Source organism: Naegleria lovaniensis, assembly GCF_003324165.1.
Source record: "Naegleria lovaniensis strain ATCC 30569 chromosome Unknown tig018, whole genome shotgun sequence".
In the NCBI taxonomy this organism is placed as follows: domain Eukaryota; phylum Heterolobosea; class Eutetramitea; order Acrasida; family Naegleriidae; genus Naegleria; species Naegleria lovaniensis.
Window position 1 is genome coordinate 563,649 of NW_025407839.1, and position 20,137 is coordinate 583,785.

Genomic DNA, 20,137 nt, shown 5'->3' on the forward strand with positions numbered 1-20,137 from the left:
GAACGTTCCACTTTGTCTGAAAAATTATCAGCTATACATCATCATCAAGATCCAAAGAAGTCAAATTCTTTAAACATTCGCTTGTAGAAATATATTTGACTCCTTCATGGTCAATTCGGTTGCGTCTCAGACTCAAAGAAGTCAAATTTTTCAAACAATCACTTGTAGAAATATATTGGGCTCCTTCATTGCCAATTCGGTTTCTATTCAAACTCAAAGAAGTCAAATTCTGCAAACAATCACTTGTAGAAACATGTTTGACACCTTCATTGCCAATTCGGTTTCTATTCAAACTCAAAGAAGTCAAATTCGTCAAATATTTGCTCGCAGCAATATATTTCATTCCTTCTCTTCCAATTTGATTGGAATCAAGATCCAAAGAAGTCAAATTCTTCAAACCTTCGCTCACAGAAATATATTTGACTCCTTCACTGCCAATTTGATTGTGTTTCATATTCAAAGAAGTCAAATTCTTCAAGCAATCACTCATAGAAATATATTGGACTCCTTCATTACCGAGTTGATTGTAATCAAGATCCAAAGAAGTCAAATTCTTTAAACCTTCGCTCATAGAAATATATTTGACTCCTTCACTGCCAATTTGATTGTGTTTCAGATTTAAGCAAGTCAAATTTATCAAACAATCACTTGTAGAAATATATTGGGCTCCTTCATTGCCAATTTGATTGTTATTCAGATCCAAAGAAGTCAAATTCTTTAAACCTTCGCTCATAGAAATATATTTGACTCCTTCACTGCCAATTTGATTGTGTTTCAGATTTAAGCAAGTCAAATTTATCAAGCAATCACTCATAGAAATATATTGGACTCCTTCATTACCGAGTTGATTGTAATCAAGATCCAAAGAAGTCAAATTCTTTAAACCTTCGCTCATAGAAATATATTTGACTCCTTCACTGCCAATTTGATTGTGTTTCATATTCAAAGAAGTCAAATTCTTCAAATATTTGCTCGCAGCAATATATTTGACACCGTCATTGTCAATTCTCGTGAGGTACAAATTCAAACAAGTCAAATTCTTCAAACATTCACAATTAGCTAAAAGTTTGGTTGGTTCAGAAACTTGTTTGAAGTGAGTGGATAGGAATGTTAACGAGAGCGGAATTTGAAACGATACTTGTCTCCATTGTTTGGAAATTTTCATACAAACTTGAATAATAAACAATGATTCGAGGAAATGAAGAATTTCAAAAATAATATCATCAATGAATGGTGTATTGATCTCGTTGGAAGCTGTAGGAGGAGAGGAAGTATTTGTTTCAGCAATTTGATTGATATTTGATGGTAATGAATGCGTTGATTCAACCAATGATGATGAAATAGTAGAACTATTTTTACTGGTGGGGGTGACACTTGTCAGCACGGGTGGACAACTCGAGCGTATTTTTTCGTGAACACCTCAAGCTACGAGAAAACTTTTCGCTGGGAATTTTAATAACACAACGACCATAGGATGATTTTATGATGGTTTCAATCCATCAAAACCTGCCAATACAATTGATTGTTTCTGACACATAAAGGAAACACCACATCACTATTGGTGCCTCAATATGTTGAATTGGCATTACAAGAGCCATGGTAGCTACTTCTTAAAAATTTGTCACGTCCATGGAGGACTGGAATTGTGACTGAGTTGAAGACAACCATTCCCCCTCATCACAATCACATGATCGACACCATCTCTCTCTCAAACAGTCATTACATACTTTCAAGCCACAATCCTTGCATGGAGTTAGTGATAAACAGGGCTTGTGGCATGAATTGCATAGAATGTTGGCATGTTTGGATGGCAGATCTTACAAAGGCCATCATAGTAACACTTGCAACATGTTGAATTTTGACATTGAAGGCATTTAGAAACGGCATTGGTTAGTCTGTGACAACATTTGCAATGATAAACTATGAACATAGAACATCGTTGACATTCTCCATTGTAAGAGCATCGTTCACAAACAATATCAGAACAACAGGAACATAATATTAGTTCCGTGTAGTTGGAACAAACTTGGCACTGTCTCCGTTTGCAAATTTCTGAATTACACCCACAAGTTGCATCACATATTCTTCCAAGCTTGGCACAATTACAATTCAAACAATTTCCTTTTTTACATCTACATCCAACTTTCTTCTTTGCTTTGTGTTCATTATCATTACTGAAGATTCTGTGGAAGAAAATCTTGAGTGACATCGAGCACATATTCATACATCTCTTCAGAAATAGTTTGATCTTTCTCTAACAAAGTGTCCTCATCGTCTTCTTGAAGAATGTGTTTCTTTACATAGTGTTTTCGATGTAATTCAGAATAGTCTAAGCGTACGTTACAATTTCCATAACACTTTGTGGTTGATTGTTGATTGACATTAATTGGAGAATTTTTTGCCAATTTCGTCTTCAAAGCAATCCATACGGCTCGATAGATCCCACAATAATCTCGAAAATTAGGGTATCGTATTTTTCCTCGAATTAAGGAAAAAAAATGTTCAACAATTAATGTCGAAATTCCACAAGCCTTAATTTGAATATGGTTTCCATATTTTTCAAAAAGAGAACGAAGTGAAGTCATAGTCATCACAATATGAGAATACAATTCGTCACTAATGATGTTAGGATTCGCATCTTTCCATTCCTTAAGTGTTATCAGTACAGATTCAATTAATTGTTTTTTCTCATTCCAGTTTGAACATCGTTCATCGTCAAAAATTTGATGTATTTGTTGCATTAACGTTAAATATTTTGCTAATGCACAACATCCTATTTGCTTGCTTTGTTCAATTCCACTAATAACATTAGAATCTATCAATGCAAAAACAGGTTCCATTTTCATAATGTCGACTGGGTAAATTATATTTTCCGATACCCAGTCTCGCAGTTGGGGTTCATTTCTAACCTTCAATAATGTATTCATAGAAAAACTCTCTTTTTCAATAATCAAATCATCCCCTTTCAATAAACGATTTCTCAACCGTTTGAGCAAATGAGACCAATCAAAAAGGTGAACATAATTTTCATTAGTATGAGAGGTTGCATATTGATAATTACCAGCTAATCCATCACTACAACCTCCAACCACCTCTAAAACATAATCTCCATAAGAAGTTCGTTTGAATTGATCTCTAATTTCTGTCATTTTCTTTGTAATAAATTCATAATGGTTTGATTTGTGACCACCAAAACAAATAGGAAAAGACATCTCACCGTCAAGAGTTGTTGCAAAAAACTGGCACACATGACTAGCAATATCGTCTGGTGTAATTTCTCTTTTTGCGTTATATATATCTTCAAAAGACTTTTCATTGCAATTTGTGAATCCAATTACTTTTCCAGTACTTTTCATCACACATAATCCTCCTCTAATCTCTATTTCATCATATGAAATTATGATCTTATTACTAATATTATTCAATGCCATGGCTTTAACAATATCTTTCAAATCACTGTCGACAAGGTTACCAAAAGACAAGTCTGGAAGATAGCTCTTAATTGTTGAGATAGATGGAAGTAATAGATTAAGCTTATCTAATGCGTTTTCAGATGTTATAGTTTCACCGGAAGAATTTCCTTTCAAAATATTCCACAAACGAGAACCACCATAAAATCGAAGTAATAAACACCAATGAATGATACACTCTTTGTATCGAAAACCGTTAACATTTTTCGACGAAACCAAATTTTGCAAAGTATTTTCTAATAATTGATAAAAGAACTGGGTTTCATGTAACTTTCCTTCCTCTAGCACAATCGAGAGAAGTTCTACCAAATAATGTTTTTGATCTTTTTCTTCAATTAATTCTTCGAAATTCTTAATTGTAGTATCTCGTCGAGAGATTTTTGCCTTCAATGATTTGATGACATTTTTGTATTCTTGTGTTCTTGCAGCGAGGTGAGCTGTTTTGGTATTTTGGTTTTCAATTGTTCGCTGATAATGGCGTAATTTTGTTTCATAGCATTCATAACATTTTTCACAAACTCCATATTTGTTGAGATTGCAATTATTGCAGTCTACATTAAAAAAACAAAATTCGCCATGATGATTGAAATTCACACTTCCGAAGCTGTGGCCATTGTGTGATATGATTCCCGATACTGTTAATAAATGGCTCACTTTTTCGAAAGAGATGCCTTTACATCGCGTATTACCTTCTTTGCAATTACTACAGCACTTGTTGTCGGAATGTTTGCATTGACCGAATTTATCGGTAACGATTGAAATGATATCTTTCACTCCTTTTGGTTGTTTTTGAATTTCAATGGTAACAGGGTTGCTGATGTGGTGGGTGTTTTTAAAATTATTGATATTGTTGTAATGTGTATTGCATAGCAAAGGTGTTGCATTGGACTTTTCTGTTCCGAGTATGGTGATATTTGTTGGCACGGTTCGCAAAGCGTTCTTGGAGCAAAGGCAGCAACGTCTTCTTTTCATTTTTCTTTTCGAAAAAATTTCTGTTGAATGCAAGCAAAAGCAATTAGTTGTAAGACTTTGAAATTAACACCAAGCCCGTCAAAAGTGCAGAACAAATAGATTATCCTTGAGTGTATATTGGCCTGTTATTCTAGAATTTCTTGTTGGTTGTTTGCACTTTACACGGGCTTTATGTTTAATTCAACTAAAGTCAGTGTCACCTTTTTTTAACGGCCGCTATTTATTGTATATTAGGTCTCACAATTCCAAACTAAAGAATATGAAACTAGACGGAATGAAACATATACTGTATGAAAATCTTGGTTTCAGCTTGCGTAATTGTCGAACAGTTCAACTCTGAAACAAGAATTGAAAATTGGTCGGTGTTATAAACTGAGTAAAAAATAAAAGTGCGCTCGCGAAGAATCTTGTCTCGCATCTTGGTCATTTTTACTGAAGGAGTTGGCCACCCGTGCTTGTCAGGAACATGGAGGACAGAAGATTTTTTTAACTTGTCATTTGAGAGAAGAGTCCAATGGTTCGACAGTGCTGTCAGAAGAGGAGTACATTGCGTTCTAGACTGTGAGTGTGATTTGAAACTCTGATCCAGTATTTGCAGTGTTGGGTGTTGATTCTCCTTGTACAAGCTTAAAAGTAATATGGACTTACAGAGGTGTGTCAATTTTGACGATTTCCAAAACTGATTCGTAAATTTGTTTCCCGAGAGTTCTATATGAATCCTTAATGATGAAGAATTTCATGTCATACTGTTGGGATGAAAACTCATTTCTATGAATCTTGTAAATTCTCACCAAACAAGCTATTCTTTCATTAAGGAGTGAATATACTCATTCTTCTCTCGCAATCTCACCAACACATCGGTCATATTTAACATGCATTCGGTTTCAACCTTGTCAAACAAATTCACACTAATTTCATGATCACTCTGTGCATTCATTGCCTCAAGAATTGAATTTCTAATGTTGTCAATTCCAGATGTATTCAATTCCATCACAGCTCCCACTTTCAAGTATCTCTCAATAATTTTCAAGGCGAACTCTTGTCGTTTCTCCTTTTTCAATGACTTGAATCGTTGAATATCTTCCCACGCTAACACTGGTTCCAAACAATAACTTCTACGTGCAAAATCCTTCACCATTTCATAGGCTTTTTTGTTTTTCAATAATTTTAACACAGTATTCTCGGAAGCTGCATTCTTGGATGCTTTTTTCCAATCTTCGAGAATGGCGTAGCAGACCGGCAATAATACGCAATAGGTGCATTCAAACCAAAGCATTAATGCACAAATTAGAACAAATGGAGCAAAATAATCCACCAATGTTGTAATCACTGGAATAAATCCCAGAACAATGTACGCAATGACACTTGTTGCTTGAACACCAATAAATACCAAACTTTCAATTTTCACATTCCAAGTATCACGATCTGCCCTGATACATAATATCAATGAAATAATTTCTATAACAATATAAAATCCTCCCTCTACTCCAATCACAATGAAAATATTTGGCTTAATTCCACATCCCTTATTAACTTCAAAAAAACTCGTGGCCAAAAAAAACCAATTTCCACTCGAATTGTGAATTCCTTCTTGAATTCCACCAAAAATAGCCCATAACGAAATGTGAATGAGTAAAGCAGCAATCGAAAGAACAAAAATAATCTTATCACTGGTGAGTAATTGTAAAAGCTTAAAGTGAGGAGAGGTCAATAGAGACAATCGCTTGAGCTGTGGTTCAGAATCCTTGTTGACATGGTTTGACGTTTGAGGATGATTGGTTTTGATCGATTCTGGATCCTTAATTTCTTGATGTACATGATCATGCTCTTTCATTTCCAAAACGATTTGATTATTTTCATCATCTTTTTGAACTTCTTTGTGTGGATGACTGACAGCTCCATCCTCCAATCCCTGTAGAATATGCATACTTCTTTCATCAGAAGCACTACTCCCTCTCCCAGCAACGAAATTTGCCTTCTTCAAATTCAATCGATACATTCCATACACTCTCAATAATCTCAAAATAGTCGGCAATGCTATAATTGGAGGTAAAATAAAGAAAATCAATGAAGGAATGACACACGGATAAATACTCTTTCCAACAATAATTCTCAAAGTGATGGGCAAGACAAATAAACATTCAGCAAAGAGTGTGAAGAGTAATAAAATAAAATTCCGAGCGACAATATTTTGACTTGTGCGTTTGTAGATAATTCCAATCAGAGCCAATAAAAAGGTGAGTAGATAGCCAAGTAAGACAAATAAAGAGAGTGCCATGGAAATGTAAGTGTCTGGACACATGGAAGTCCAATCGGAAACGGAGCGAAGGAGATCATGACTCCGAAAGAGAGAGGGATTGGTGAGAGTGAGGTTGAGAAGAAGAGGATGACAGTTAGGGATGGCGGTCGTGTTAATGACTAGAGTATTGTTGTTGTTGTTATTGTCTGCTAACACAAGCAGTTCCGCCATTTTTTCTATTGGCCATTTAATTACATGACACGTGACAGAATCCAACAGTTTTTTAAGGAAGCTCCATTATTAATTAGGATGAAATTATTTCTCGCATTTCAAATAACTGTGTCATACAGAATTTACGGCCAAACATTCGCCTGGAACAATTTTAATATTTCAACCCTGTATCACACAACACAGTAGCGACCAGTACCACATTCGAATTTCCTTCCTCACGATCATTCATCGTTCTGCATTCCACCTTTTTCACAATCTCTGAATTCAGAGATTTAAGAATGTATTTTAAAGAAGCAACAACATTGGCAGCTGCAGAATATCCCACAAACAATCCTTCCTTCTCTGCCAATAATTGTCTATATTCAATGGCTTCTTCATCCGAAACGTGTTCGAAATCATCAACGAGTGCGTGATCCCAATGAGGAGGAATGAAACCATAACCAGTTCCTTGAAGTACATGTTTCTCCTTAATGGATTGTTGTGAAAGATGATCATGAGTGGTGGCGGTGGTGGTGGTGGTGGATTGAAGAACTTGACATTTCAATGGTTCTACAGCCACACATTTCACATTTCCTTCACTCACTCGTTTTAAATATTTTGAAGTTCCAATGAAAGTGCCTCCACTTCCAACACAAGCAACAAAGGCATTCACTGTTCCGTTGGTTTGATTCCAAATTTCAGGTCCTGTCGTTGTTTCATGAGCCAATATACTTCCTTCGTTGTTGAATTGGTCGACATAGTAAGCACCATTCTCTAATGCAATTCGTTTGGCTTCTTTGGCAGCTTGTTCGATATCTTCTCCTGTCACTTGTCCAGGTGAGCCTGTGACCTGAGGAACGAGAACCACTTGAGCACCTAATCCTCTCAACATTTTTGCTCGTTCTGGTGAGTTACCTTCTGACATGACAGCAATGAATGGATTTCCTGTGATGGCACAAATTACGGCGAGACCAGCACCCATGTTGCCACTTGTCATTTCGACCACTGTCATTCCTTTTTTAAGTTCTCCCTTGTTGTAGGCGAGTTCTATGATTTTCTTTGCAGCTCTATCCTTGATGCTCCCTCCAGGTTGCATGAATTCAACTTTTGCCAAAAGTCTACAACTTTTTGGAGGTGTCAAATGGTGTGAATTAAAGAAATGATTATAAATTCGATCGAGTGAAAGGAGTGGAGTGTTTCCAATGAGATCCAAAGCACTGCCATGAATGCCTAGAGAGTGTGGTTGGTGCATGTGTTTCGGTGTTGTGATTTCGATTTATTTTTTTGTTGGTGTGAAATTCGGAAATGTTGAGGAAGCCAAAGGAACCTGCATTTTGAAGTGAAATTTACCTAAATTCACTTTTTGAGGTCCATCCTGTTGTGACATCTTTGACAATATATATTGAGACGGGCTGGAGTTCGAAGTCTCAAAGCAAGCCTGAGATGTTTTTTTGAAAAGCAATTTTTAATCTCGGAGATCTTTTGATTCAGTTAGATAACTTCAAGTCAATCAAAAAAGAATTAAAAATAAAAAAATGTTACGCCAATGCTCGAAGGCTCTCTCCCGTAAATTAGTACAATCATCATCAAACAACAATTATGGCATGATCAAGAAGGTCATTGCATCATCATCGGCCAAGAATGATCTCTTCGGAAAGTATTCTATGGGTTCTTTGATGATATTTCAAAATGAAATGGCAAGCAAGATGATGATGAGAGGTTACCAATTTAATACAAAGGAATTTACTGTGGGAGGAAATATTTCTACTCATGGTGCTATTCCTGGTTTACAAATTTCAAATTCTGAGAGCTATTCCGAGAGATTGAGAACTACTTTGTTGAGTGTAAGTACTTTTGACTAACGGTACAATGATTGAAATTCATACAATTCCTCTTATTGTTCATATGGATTCAAATAATTAATCCAATATTTCATGATGATCCTGATTGTGAAATTTGGAAATGATCTTCTGAAATTCTTAATGATCATTCCGAAATTATTATATTATTACATGGTGAAATCATCAAATTTCAAAACTTTTCGATGCCGATCAAAATAGCCAATTGTCATCGTTCCACACGCTGAACAATGGGTAGTCGAACGTTTTGGACGTTACTGCAAGACCTTGGACAGCGGTATTCATTTCTTAATTCCATTATTGGACACTATTGCTTACAAGCACACAACCAAGGAAATTATTTTGGAAGTCAACAAACAAACAGCCATCACTAAAGATAACGTGCAACTCAATTTGGATGGTGTCTTGTACACTCGTATTACTGACGCCTACAAGGCAAGTTACGAAATTGAAAAGCCATTTGTTGCCATTATGAACTTGGCTCAAACAACCATGCGTTCAGAAATTGGTAAAATCACACTCGATAATACCTTCGCAGAGAGACAACATTTGAACGAGAAAATTGTGCAAGGTATCGAAAAGATTGCATCTGGATGGGGTATTTCAATTCAACGTTACGAAATTAGAGACATTCAAGTTCCAACTCAAATTAAACAGGCGATGGACCTTGAAGCTGAAGCTGAACGTAAGAAGAGAAAGACTGTCTTAGACTCTCTCGCTGAAAAGGAAGCTCAAGAAAACGTTGCTAAGGGTAGAAAGACTGCTGTTGAGTTGGTTTCTGAAGCTAACATGATTGAAGAAATTAATCTTGCCAAGGGTAAGGCATTTGCTGTCAAGGCTGCAGCTGAAGCTTACGCAGAAGCCATTGAAAGATTGGCCTCCGCTATTTCACACGAAAATGGAGAGAAAGCTGTTGCATTGAAGATTGCCGAAAATTATATTGAACAATTTGGTAGACTTGCCAAGACTGGTAACACTGTCATTATTCCATCCAATGTCAGCGATGTTTCATCACAAGTGACTCAAGCTATCACCATCTTTGACAAGATCTTTAATCAATCAAACAAAAAGCTTGACATTTCCAAGGAAGAGGCATTGTTGAGGCTGAAAGAAATGTCAGGAATTCAAGAGCCAACTGAGGTTAAGGCTACTGAAAAGCCAGCCACTACCCCTTCTGCTAGCACTGTTAAAAAGTAAATAAAACACTATTATGGAATTTTTATTCGCAAGTGTTGGTTTGACTTGTCTGTAGCAATCCAAAAACAAAAGAATTTTGCAAAAAGAGTTTATTTTGTTAACGTTACTTCATCATGTAGTATTTTTCTTTTTTGAGTGGATTTTGTTGAACTTTACAGTGTTTACGGAGCATGGCTTCCATTTCTTGATGGAGAGATGATTCGTTCTTTGAAGCGGGGAACAATTCTGCAAGATATATCAATAGCTCATTAAATGTCCATTTGGGTTTGCAGTTGAACATTCTTGCAAGACGTTCTTTGAATTGAGCTGGCAGTGATCGTCGATCGAGGAAATAAATCATAATATTATCTTGAGATGCATTCTTTTCTTCTTCCACCGTAATGCAGTATCCTTGTGAAATGAGAGAGGAAATTTCAGGATTTTTGAAGCCTTGTAATTGATGGAAAGAGCTCAAAGATTCATGCCAAGTATTCTGAAAATCTTGGAGTCGCCACTTGTTATGAGAAGAGAAGAGTGAAATTGCATTGAAAACACAAATTTTGTCTACATCAATCTCTACAGTATTGGAGAATAAATTAAGTGATTGTTGGTTATTCGTATCTCTTACGGATATTAACTGAAGACAATGTTGAAGCAAAACAGAATCATAATCTTGACTTAATTCTGTGATAACTGATTCTCGATCAAGAATAAGCTTATCAGAAAAGGATGTCTCTGCCAAGGTCAAGAGCAGTAATTCATAAATTTGAAAGAACAACTTTTGATCCAACAAGTACCACCGTTGAGTTTCATCATCACACACTGCATTACATTCATGAACAAGACAATCGAAAATTTCTTGACGACTCGCCCTAATGCAAGACTCCAATTCCTCTAGTGTCATTGCATGTTTTTGATTTTCAGAACGAAATTTAACATTCCCAGAGTTTGCTGAAGACTTTGAGAGCTCACTCAAACCATTCTTTGGGTAGAAAGGAAGAACTTTTTCAATTTCTTCCCTCACACGGACAATAGTTGGTGTAATTTCATAAGTGCAAGACACTCTTCCATGAATTTCTCCACTATTGGGATCGAAAACCAATACTGTATTGGAGGTATCAACTTTTGTGAGATCAAAACTATTGGTATCGGTACATAAAATTGCAGGAGCTGTTCTCTCTCCTTTAATATAAAAAGCAATCGGTAAATCTTCTACATTATTTTCCATTTTCAAAAGCTCTTCATCGTTGTCATCCTGCATTTGATTTTCATCATGAGCCGAAGGATTAATTCCGTTTAAAAAACTTTCAATATCAAAACCCTCCGGAAATTCAAACACTCGATACATGGGCTCATTTTCCATGAAATTATCTGAAAAGTACAATTCGAGGGAGCTCACAGGATGGGTCAACGAAGAATTTGATGCTTCGCTCTTGCTGGGTGTTGTTGATTGCGACATTTTTTTTTAAATTTGAAAGGAGCGGCAGTTAAAAAGAGCGGCAAGTTTCATGGTAATAATAAATTTCTCTTCTTCTTTAACCTTCATGAATCATGTTGAAGTTATCATTTTGAAAGAGGCATTATGGAATTCTTTTTTTTCAAAAAAAATGAGTGCATCATCACCAACAAATTCTGTGGCATCCTCATCGGGGTCGTCTTCTCGCACGCCAAGCCTTTCGGAAGAGGAGGACCATGAAGAAATGATGAGCATGTATGGAAAACGATCATCATTGAGAGGAAATACTCAACAACAACAACAACAGTACTATGACGATGGAACACGATGTAGCCATTGTGGAGCTTCTTTGGAATTTGTTGATTCCGATGGTATTTATGGCGATTGTTGTACGGAATGTGGAACAAGTATTTCATCATCAGCCGGTTTTCAAACTAGCTCTATTTTTAGAGAAGAGATTGAGTTTGATAAGGATGATTCGACGAAACTTGGTCGTCATGTTTCTAATGACGAAGGTTTGATCGGTGCATATATTTTTGCCACAGCAGAAGATCCTAATTCTGTCATTCAGGGATTGAGTTCTAAAGCTCAAGCTCGATTGCAAAGACAAATATCGGCCAAGCACAAGGCCGAAACACGAGCACAAAAACTTTTAGCTGCTCTTAATGTTCCACAACGATATTTACCAGAGGTGATGGATCTAGTTTGTAAAATGGCTGAACGACCGAGTGATGAGTCACGAAAAAAGACTAGTAGGAAAATACACAGCAATGATATTGCGGAAGACACAACAGACAACACTTCCATGATTTATAATTTAAATACAGGTGAATATGTAATAGATCATGACGAGGATGAAACCGAGATTGATTTTGACGAAGAGGCTGTCTCACCATCCAAAGACTGCAAGATTGAGTCTAGTGAAGGAAACAGTCCTGAAAGAATTTTCGATATACCAGATTATTCTAATACTAACGCGCCACCCTCTATTGAAGACCAACGTGAACACAATATGGCTCTTCTCAAAGAAAAGTTTAAAACAACTCTCTACTCTAACAAGACATCCAATTCTCAACAAGCTAAGGAACCAGAAGTTGACTCAACATCGACAAAATTATTACGATATACACGAACAAAGTGGATCGATGGAATAATTTGTGGATCGATATATGTTGTTTGTCGACGTGCTAAATTACCACTCACTCTTTTAGATCTTTCAGAGGTCACTGGATACAGTATTTTTGAGCTGGGAAAGAAATACAAAGCAATTTGTCATAATTTTGGAATTCAAGTCGACCCCCTTGATCTAGAGGTGCTGTGTGACAGAATGACGAATGAGTTTGAAGATTGTTTTTTAGATGCAAACAGCAATGTAGATATGAAAAAGAAAACAGATGTCAACATGAGAATGAGACGAATCATACGAGTAGCCATCAAAGAATGTCTGGATACAGGACGTCGGCCAGTGGCTCTTGTTGGAGCTGCGCTGATAATGGCCATGCAATCATGTTCTATCAAACTAACTTGCCGAGAAGTTGCAGAATATACGCACACAGGAGAAAACACGATACGAGAAAGATATAAGGAATTGAAGCAGTTATTACTTAATCTCTCAAACGAATTACCATTTCATCATGAAATTTGTGCCAAAGATGTGTCATTCAATCGATATTTAAGCTTTATTTTGGAACATGTAGAAGCTCTTAGAGATTTACATCGAACGAAAACAGAACTGGACCCCGATTCTCCAACACGTCTTTCAGATATATCATCAACCTCTGCATCCACTGTAAAATCTGAAGACACTTCCTCTCAGATGATACCTCAGGAAGTTCTCAAATCTAGTCTGCAACGACTTGAAACAATGACAAAAGGAAAACTATCTAAAGAAATTGCATTAATTAATTCGCAACTTTCAGAGTCATTACCTCCCTCATTCATTCAATCTCAGCTGTGTAAAGAAAAGAGAAGAGGAGCTGTGCAGCTTGCCAAACAACGAATACAGCAGTCGATGATGAATAATTTAACTAAACACGAGGATGAGAAAAAACCCTTAACGACGTCATCACAGCCAGTGTCTGCGGAAGTTTTAGAAATGGAAAAATTACTTCTTGAGGGTGTTCCTGAAGAGGCTCTTATTTCAGGACAAAGACATCAAAGCTCAATACCGTATTATATGGGAAGGGAAGGTGTAAATACAGGTGAAGAATTAACAGACATGGACATATCACAACAAGAGTTAAATTCCATGATTAGAAGTAAGGAAGAGGTTGAAATAATGATGGCTATTCGAACAGAGCTTGGTGATGATGTAGATGCTGAACTATCTATTAAGCAAGCACAAAAGAAGAGAAAAAAGGAGGAAGAGGAGTCAGCTACCATCTCTTCCAAGTTAATGCATCAACCCTCCAAGAAAAATAAAAAGTAGATAGATACTACTATGCACTTTTCATTACAGTTCAATTACGTTTCCAACTGCTTGAATTTATAAATTTGGTTAAATTATCAAGTTTGATTTTGGAGACTTATTCAATGACCTCTTCAGTAGTTTCAATAACTTCTTCAACTTCTTCCATATTGTACTCATCTGGATCGTAACCCTTGAGAGAAATCAATTCTGGTTTCATCTTTTCATATTGAATCTTTAGTCTGGCCATAACTTCCTCAAATTCATCCCATGCCTTCTTTCTTTTTCTGAGCTTTTCGTCACGCATTGCTCTAGCAGCTTCGAGTTGCTTGGTTTCAATTTCGACTTTCTTTTGAGGTAATCTCTTTTTAACTTCCTTCTCCATGGCATTGGTAAGGAGAGATGGAATTCTTGGTCTCCATTTGAAAGAATGAAGCTTATCAACATGAGCTTGATGCATAATCTTACCAAGGAAAGTCCAAATAATAAAACCATTGTCGTTAGATCTTCGTTCAGCGCTAACAAATGAAGCAAAGTATCTTCCTGATGGATCCCAACAAGCGTCGGTCATGGCAAAGTGCTCGCCAGTACCAATGAGTTCTCCTTCATCAGCATTCCAGAATTCCAATGTAACGCTCACCAACTTGGTGTTGGCAAGTACTAAGTCATGACCACGAGGTGACCAGAACATTCTGTTAATTGTCTTATTTTCAGCCTTTTTGATAAGTTTGTGGCTTGTGCCCTTGAATGTGTACAAGCTGAAAGATTTCTTGACATTACCAGGACCATGGATAATTGCCAAGGTATCACCAACAGGTTCAAATTCAAAGTCATCCACACAGTCATTGAAATCTGTTACACCTTCAATTGGGAAGTTCTTTTGATTGACTCGCATGATATCAAATGTTGTTGTCGTAACTTTTTCTGTTGAAAGAGTAGATTCACGGCTTACAGCAATAGCAATATAATCTCCAGCTTGTTGCCATTTCAACTTAATATCTGTTACATTATAGTATGGCTTTGATTTCAAGTCTTTAACAATTCTTCCAACTTCAACCAAGGAAACGGTACCTTCACCGTTTGATTCATTCACAGCTGCATAAATCAAGAATGATTTTCCTTCTGGGTTAAATGCAAAATCTCTGACACCTGGAACAAGATATGGCTTTCCGCCAAGCAATTCCATAGTTGAGGAATCAAAAATGTGAATACAGTCTTCACCCAATCTTGCAAAGTACTTCTCATCGGCGCTCCACTTAAAGACAGGACCTCGGAGATTGCCCTTCAATTGGATAGTCAAACCTTTTCTTTGCGCTCTCAAATCCCACAAGCTAGCTCTTCCTGGCAATTCACTTACAGTAACAGCAAATGACTCCTTTGGAGAGAATTGTACGCTAGTCACTTTTTTGTGTGACAATGAGTCTTGAAGTGTGAATTGCGGACCACCCCACAAGGCAGCACCTTGTTCATGATATGTAACCAAATAGGATCCCAATGGAGAAAAGTCAATATCACCATCGGACCACTTTTCTTTCGAAAAGACAATCTCCTTCAAGTGAAGTGGGTCATTCCAACAGATATCTACTGTGTCTTCATAACTCAAGGCGTACTGGCTTCTTGCCTTTTCATCCTTCAACCAGCTTACCAAATTGTCTCTTTCCTTGTATTGCTTTGAGTGTTGTTGTTTTTGTTGTTGTAGGTATGTATTCTCATCAAACTTGTTATATTTGTCTACATCAGCTGCTGAAATTCCGTGCAATGTAAACTTGGAAAATTGGAAGCCCTCTACGCCAGCAATAACCTTCTTAGCTTGCTCGGCATTCTCTACTTCAACGAAAGCCATTCCTTTTGACTTTCCGTTGCTATCATATGGAATGTAAAAATTCAAAATATTAGCCTCTCCCTTCTTCTCCACAATTTGCAATACCTTGGACTTTAAAGCCTCTTCCTTGGATTGTTCAATAATCGGTAATCCATCAATGATAACAACATTTGATACATCTTCGTTCAATGTTACTTCAGGTTCATCAAAGATAAATTCGTCCATGTTGAAGTCTTTATCACCGCGTGATGATGATCCACCATAATGAATTGTCTGACTCATTTTTTGTTCTTCATCAAAAACAAAAATTCAATTTCGGCTGCACTTCAACTTTGAAAGCAGCCGCATCTGAAAATACTCCAACAACATCATCAGCTCAAATCAACACAAGTGGTTGAAGACGGAAAGTTGCTTTTGTGTAGATTTTGAAATTGAATTGGTGCTATATCATCATCATCTATTAATCCATCATGACTAAACGAACCCGTGATGCTTTATTGGATGAGCCATTGATTGAGAATGTGGAGGAAGGAACATCATTACGGCTTACCTCGGAAAATCATCAAAATGCTTCTTCTTCAAGTGGTGTCGATGATATCCATCATCATGGAGACGGAGAGGATCCGAAACGAACAAAACCATCAAAAGGAAGTCTTATTGATGAAAGAAGTTATCATTGTCCCTATCTCGACTCTATCAATCGGAAAGTTCTCGACTTTGATTTTGAGAAGGAGTGCTGTGAGACACTATCAAATACCAATGTATATTGTTGTTTAGTAGATGGTAAATTTTTCAAAGGAAAAGGAGAGACCACTCCTGCCTTCATACATGCTCTCAATGAGGGGCATCACATATTTATGAGCTTGTCAAACGGAAAGATTTATTGTTTACCCGATAATTATGAAGTCATTGACCATACTTTGGATGATATTCGATTCAATCTTAATCCAACCTATTCCGAAAAGGAAGTACAAGAAATTGACAATCAACAGAAAGTGTGTGTGGCTTTGAGTAATGGAGCAAAATTTATACCGGGAATTGTTGGCCTCAACTCTATCAAGCAATCCACCGATGGTATCAACGTGGCCATTCAGGCACTCTCACGTGTGAAAAGCGTTCGTGATTTTTTCTTACTACATCAAATTAACTTGACCAAAGTCAAATCTAGGGCAGTTTTATTATTGAGCGAACTATTGAGGAAAATGTGGAATCCAAAAAGTTTTAAAAGCCATGTCAACCCTCACGAATTTGTACAGACCATTCTTCAAAATAATAAGCAATTTAAGCTTGGAGAAAGCATAGATCCCGTTCAATTTTTCACATGGCTGCTAAACTTTCTTCATACAGAGCTCACTAACAATCAACCCAAAAACGAAAGTATAATTTCTAAAACATTTAGAGGAAAAATTACTGTCACCTCAACACTAATACGGAGAAAGAAAGCCGCTACAGATTCTTCGTCTAGCACTCAGAACAAAGAGGACGAAATTACTTCTCAATCAAAATCACCTTTCATGTACCTGACTCTGGATGTTCCATCTACACCATTATTTAAAGATGAATATGCACGAAATATCCTACCACAAGTCTCATTGTTCAGTTTACTTTCTAAATTTAATGGAATGAAAGAAACAGCCATACCTCTCAAGAATGGAGATGTTGAAATGAGAAGATACAAGATTGAGAAATTACCGCCTTATCTTGTGTTTCATGTGAAGAGATTTTCAAAAAACTATTTCTTTGAAGAGAAAAACAATACCATTGTCAACTTTCCACTCAAAAATCTAGACATTAGTGAAATCTATCCCTCTAACACCAGTTCCACCTATAACTTGGTTGCAAATATTTGTCACGAGGGTAATTTAGGAGAGGGAGCATCTTACAAGATTCACATACACCATATTGCAGAGGATAAATGGTACGAAATACAAGATTTGGATGTCAAAGAAGTTTTGCCAGAAGAAGTTTCAATTTCACAAAGTTTCCTCCTTATTTATGCCAAACAATGAAACGAGCACAAGTTCATGAGCTGGATTGAAAAAACGTTCGAATTAAAAAAAATATACCTGTTCCTAGTTCAGCATGTCGTTTTTCTCCAAGCGAAAAATGGGAAACACATCAATGCCACGTGGAACCGCTACTGGTGATTTCAATATAGAGGCAACATCAAACTCGGGACCTCGAAATTATGTGCGTATTTTTCAATTTATATTTAAATATGTACTCATAAATGTCATTTGTTTTCATCGATACCTCTCTCTCCGACTCGTCGTTCATAATTTTCAAAATTGATTTCATCACAAAAATCATGTTAGTGGTCAACCAACAAGAATTTTGATGCCGATCCGTCCGACTCCTTCATGAATCAAGCACAATCTACTGGAGAGCTAAATTCTCATCAATTTTATTCGAAAGTTGCCCTTCCGAATACGTCCTCTCATACCTTGTCTTCTCGTCCTCTCACAAGTACTGCCACCAGCAAACCTCCGAGCTCAACAAAAGAAGTCACAAAACCAACGATCAGAGATGCATTGACACCTCCTCAACAATCATCAGGTGGTTTTACGTTTCAACACTACAATCAACAAGCGTATAATAATGAATATTTACCACCACCTCAACAATCATCAGGATATTTTCCAGAAACCGAACAGGTTCAATTATTTGGAAATACTAATTTTCAAGCCCAACCATTTTCACAATCCACTGGCTTCGTGACGTCTTCGCCAGTTGTACAACAATTACCATCAAAGACCTCGGCAAAACCACCTTCAAGAAAATCAATCTCTCCGAACAGTGTTTTTGATGTCACAACGAGTCCACGAGAGACTGAACGTAAATCATTTAAGAAAGTTCAACCTAAAAAAGAACAAAAAGAAGAAGAAGAAGAGGAATATTCAAATCTTCTTTCGACCACAAAAGCTCCACCAAGCTTAACAATCTCTGTATATATCAATTTTGAAGAAAAGAATATTTTTGCAACCATCACAGATGCTTCCACTCTGGCACAATTGAAAACGTTGGCAAAAGACAGATTTAACAAGTTACAAAATGAGGATGACAAGAACATTGAGCTCTATTATGACTCGGATCAAGTGAAAAATATTGGAGTGACCGACGATAATGCAGTCAATGTTATGAAACGTACTTTTAGTAACAAACCTAACGATATTTCTGTGCTCAAAGTTGTTTTAAATAAGCCAATGGATCCAGTGAATGCTAATGTAGAAATTGCATACAAATTTTCTGTAGAATATGTCAATAATGTTTTTCAAACATCGACCAAGAAATTTAAAATGAAGGTATCATCCACCGAAACCATTTCCTCATTTATTGTAAAGATTGCTGAGCGATGTGACCTTCCTCAAGCAAAGGATTTATATTCCTTACAATTTTTAGACAAAACATTTGAACAATTTATTGATATTAAGGACATGGAAGAGATGGAATTGGACAAGGAAGGAGTGAATCAACTCAAACTCAAGAAAAACACAACCATTGCCAAAAAATTTGGAGCAGATAGTATGGCTAACTATTCGAATGCTTTCCTTGGAATCTTGATCAAGAATAGATATCTCACAACCGATATTCTAGGAAAAGGTGGATACGGCATTGTGATTGGATGTGAAGACACCATCACAAATGAAAAACTCGCCATTAAATTCATTCTCTCCAGCAATGATCATTATGACAAAGATGAAGACGTACGTAAAGAAGAAGAGAGTGCCAAAAGAGAAGCCATGTTTATGGAGATGCTGCAACACGAACATATTGCAACAGTGAAACAAGTATTTACATGGAAAGAAGTTTTGGAAGAAACACCAGCATTTAGTGGCAATTTGTTATTCTCTCCGTTACTGTGTATTTTAATGGAGCGATACATGTATGGCAATGTAATGCAAACCATACTTCTCGATCAGGGCAAGAAAGGTCCAATTTCCTTGAAACTTGTGTTCCAAATTATCTTCCAAATGTCCAAAGCTGTATCTTTTATTCATGCACAGAGTATTATTCACAGAGATATCAAACCACATAACATGCTCATTCGATCATTTGATCCCTCTACCAATGATATTCATGTGGTGTTATCAGATTTTGGAACGGCCAAATCAGATGTTCATACGACACGACATACACAGATTGGAACATTGCTATTCGAAGCACCTGAGGTATTGCTTCATCATTCCTATGGGCTTTCTGCAGATATGTTTTCACTAGGAGTGACATTATTTCAATTACTTTCCCTTAATATTGACTACAATGTTTCATTTAAATTAATTCAAAACGAAAAAGAATGTCAAAACGAAATGATGAACTTGATACTCAGAAATTATGCAAGCTATCAAGGAGAACAAGCTTACAAAGACATTGTTCTTAAAGGAATGGTTAATATCGTGCAGAGATTATTAAAGCTGTCACCACAAGATAGATTGACAAGCCAACAACTCGCACAAGAATTGGATATTTTGGAAATTGAAATTTATTAAAGAATCCTTCTCGGACTTCTCTGGCATCCAAGAGAGAGA

General features: G+C 36.6%; 10 protein-coding genes across 10 annotated transcripts; 4 read left to right on the plus strand and 6 right to left on the minus strand.

Annotated features, from left to right (window-relative positions):
• Positions 1–31: 31 nt before the first annotated feature.
• On the minus strand, positions 32–1,165 carry C9374_003182 (uncharacterized protein; the record flags this gene model as incomplete). The annotated part of the gene is made up of 1 exon (XM_044692682.1): positions 32–1,165. One exon carries the CDS (start codon positions 1,163–1,165, stop codon positions 32–34), a length of 1,134 nt encoding a protein of 377 aa, XP_044550026.1.
• Positions 1,166–2,171: 1,006 nt separating this feature from the next.
• Positions 2,172–4,442, minus strand: C9374_003183 (uncharacterized protein; the record flags this gene model as incomplete). The annotated part of the gene is made up of 1 exon (XM_044692683.1): positions 2,172–4,442. The coding sequence occupies one exon, from the start codon at positions 4,440–4,442 to the stop codon at positions 2,172–2,174; it is 2,271 nt and encodes a 756-aa protein (XP_044550027.1).
• A 799-nt stretch (positions 4,443–5,241) lies between these two features.
• On the minus strand, positions 5,242–6,912 carry C9374_003184 (uncharacterized protein; the record flags this gene model as incomplete). Its single annotated transcript, XM_044692684.1, has 1 exon — positions 5,242–6,912. One exon carries the CDS (start codon positions 6,910–6,912, stop codon positions 5,242–5,244), a length of 1,671 nt encoding a protein of 556 aa, XP_044550028.1.
• Positions 6,913–7,063: 151 nt separating this feature from the next.
• C9374_003185 (uncharacterized protein) lies at positions 7,064–8,278 on the minus strand (the record flags this gene model as incomplete). Its single annotated transcript, XM_044692685.1, has 2 exons — positions 7,064–8,121; positions 8,242–8,278. 2 exons carry the CDS (start codon positions 8,276–8,278, stop codon positions 7,064–7,066), a joined length of 1,095 nt encoding a protein of 364 aa, XP_044550029.1.
• Positions 8,279–8,426: 148 nt separating this feature from the next.
• On the plus strand, positions 8,427–9,947 carry C9374_003186 (uncharacterized protein; the record flags this gene model as incomplete). Its single annotated transcript, XM_044692686.1, has 2 exons — positions 8,427–8,735; positions 8,952–9,947. 2 exons carry the CDS (start codon positions 8,427–8,429, stop codon positions 9,945–9,947), a joined length of 1,305 nt encoding a protein of 434 aa, XP_044550030.1.
• A 103-nt stretch (positions 9,948–10,050) lies between these two features.
• Positions 10,051–11,385, minus strand: C9374_003187 (uncharacterized protein; the record flags this gene model as incomplete). Its single annotated transcript, XM_044692687.1, has 1 exon — positions 10,051–11,385. One exon carries the CDS (start codon positions 11,383–11,385, stop codon positions 10,051–10,053), a length of 1,335 nt encoding a protein of 444 aa, XP_044550031.1.
• Positions 11,386–11,533: 148 nt separating this feature from the next.
• Positions 11,534–13,810, plus strand: C9374_003188 (uncharacterized protein; the record flags this gene model as incomplete). Its single annotated transcript, XM_044692688.1, has 1 exon — positions 11,534–13,810. The coding sequence occupies one exon, from the start codon at positions 11,534–11,536 to the stop codon at positions 13,808–13,810; it is 2,277 nt and encodes a 758-aa protein (XP_044550032.1).
• Positions 13,811–13,907: 97 nt separating this feature from the next.
• On the minus strand, positions 13,908–15,893 carry C9374_003189 (uncharacterized protein; the record flags this gene model as incomplete). The annotated part of the gene is made up of 1 exon (XM_044692689.1): positions 13,908–15,893. The coding sequence occupies one exon, from the start codon at positions 15,891–15,893 to the stop codon at positions 13,908–13,910; it is 1,986 nt and encodes a 661-aa protein (XP_044550033.1).
• Positions 15,894–16,081: 188 nt separating this feature from the next.
• Positions 16,082–17,620, plus strand: C9374_003190 (uncharacterized protein; the record flags this gene model as incomplete). The annotated part of the gene is made up of 1 exon (XM_044692691.1): positions 16,082–17,620. One exon carries the CDS (start codon positions 16,082–16,084, stop codon positions 17,618–17,620), a length of 1,539 nt encoding a protein of 512 aa, XP_044550034.1.
• A 97-nt stretch (positions 17,621–17,717) lies between these two features.
• C9374_003191 (uncharacterized protein) lies at positions 17,718–20,098 on the plus strand (the record flags this gene model as incomplete). The annotated part of the gene is made up of 2 exons (XM_044692692.1): positions 17,718–17,801; positions 17,927–20,098. 2 exons carry the CDS (start codon positions 17,718–17,720, stop codon positions 20,096–20,098), a joined length of 2,256 nt encoding a protein of 751 aa, XP_044550035.1.
• Between the last annotated feature and the right edge of the window lie 39 nt (positions 20,099–20,137).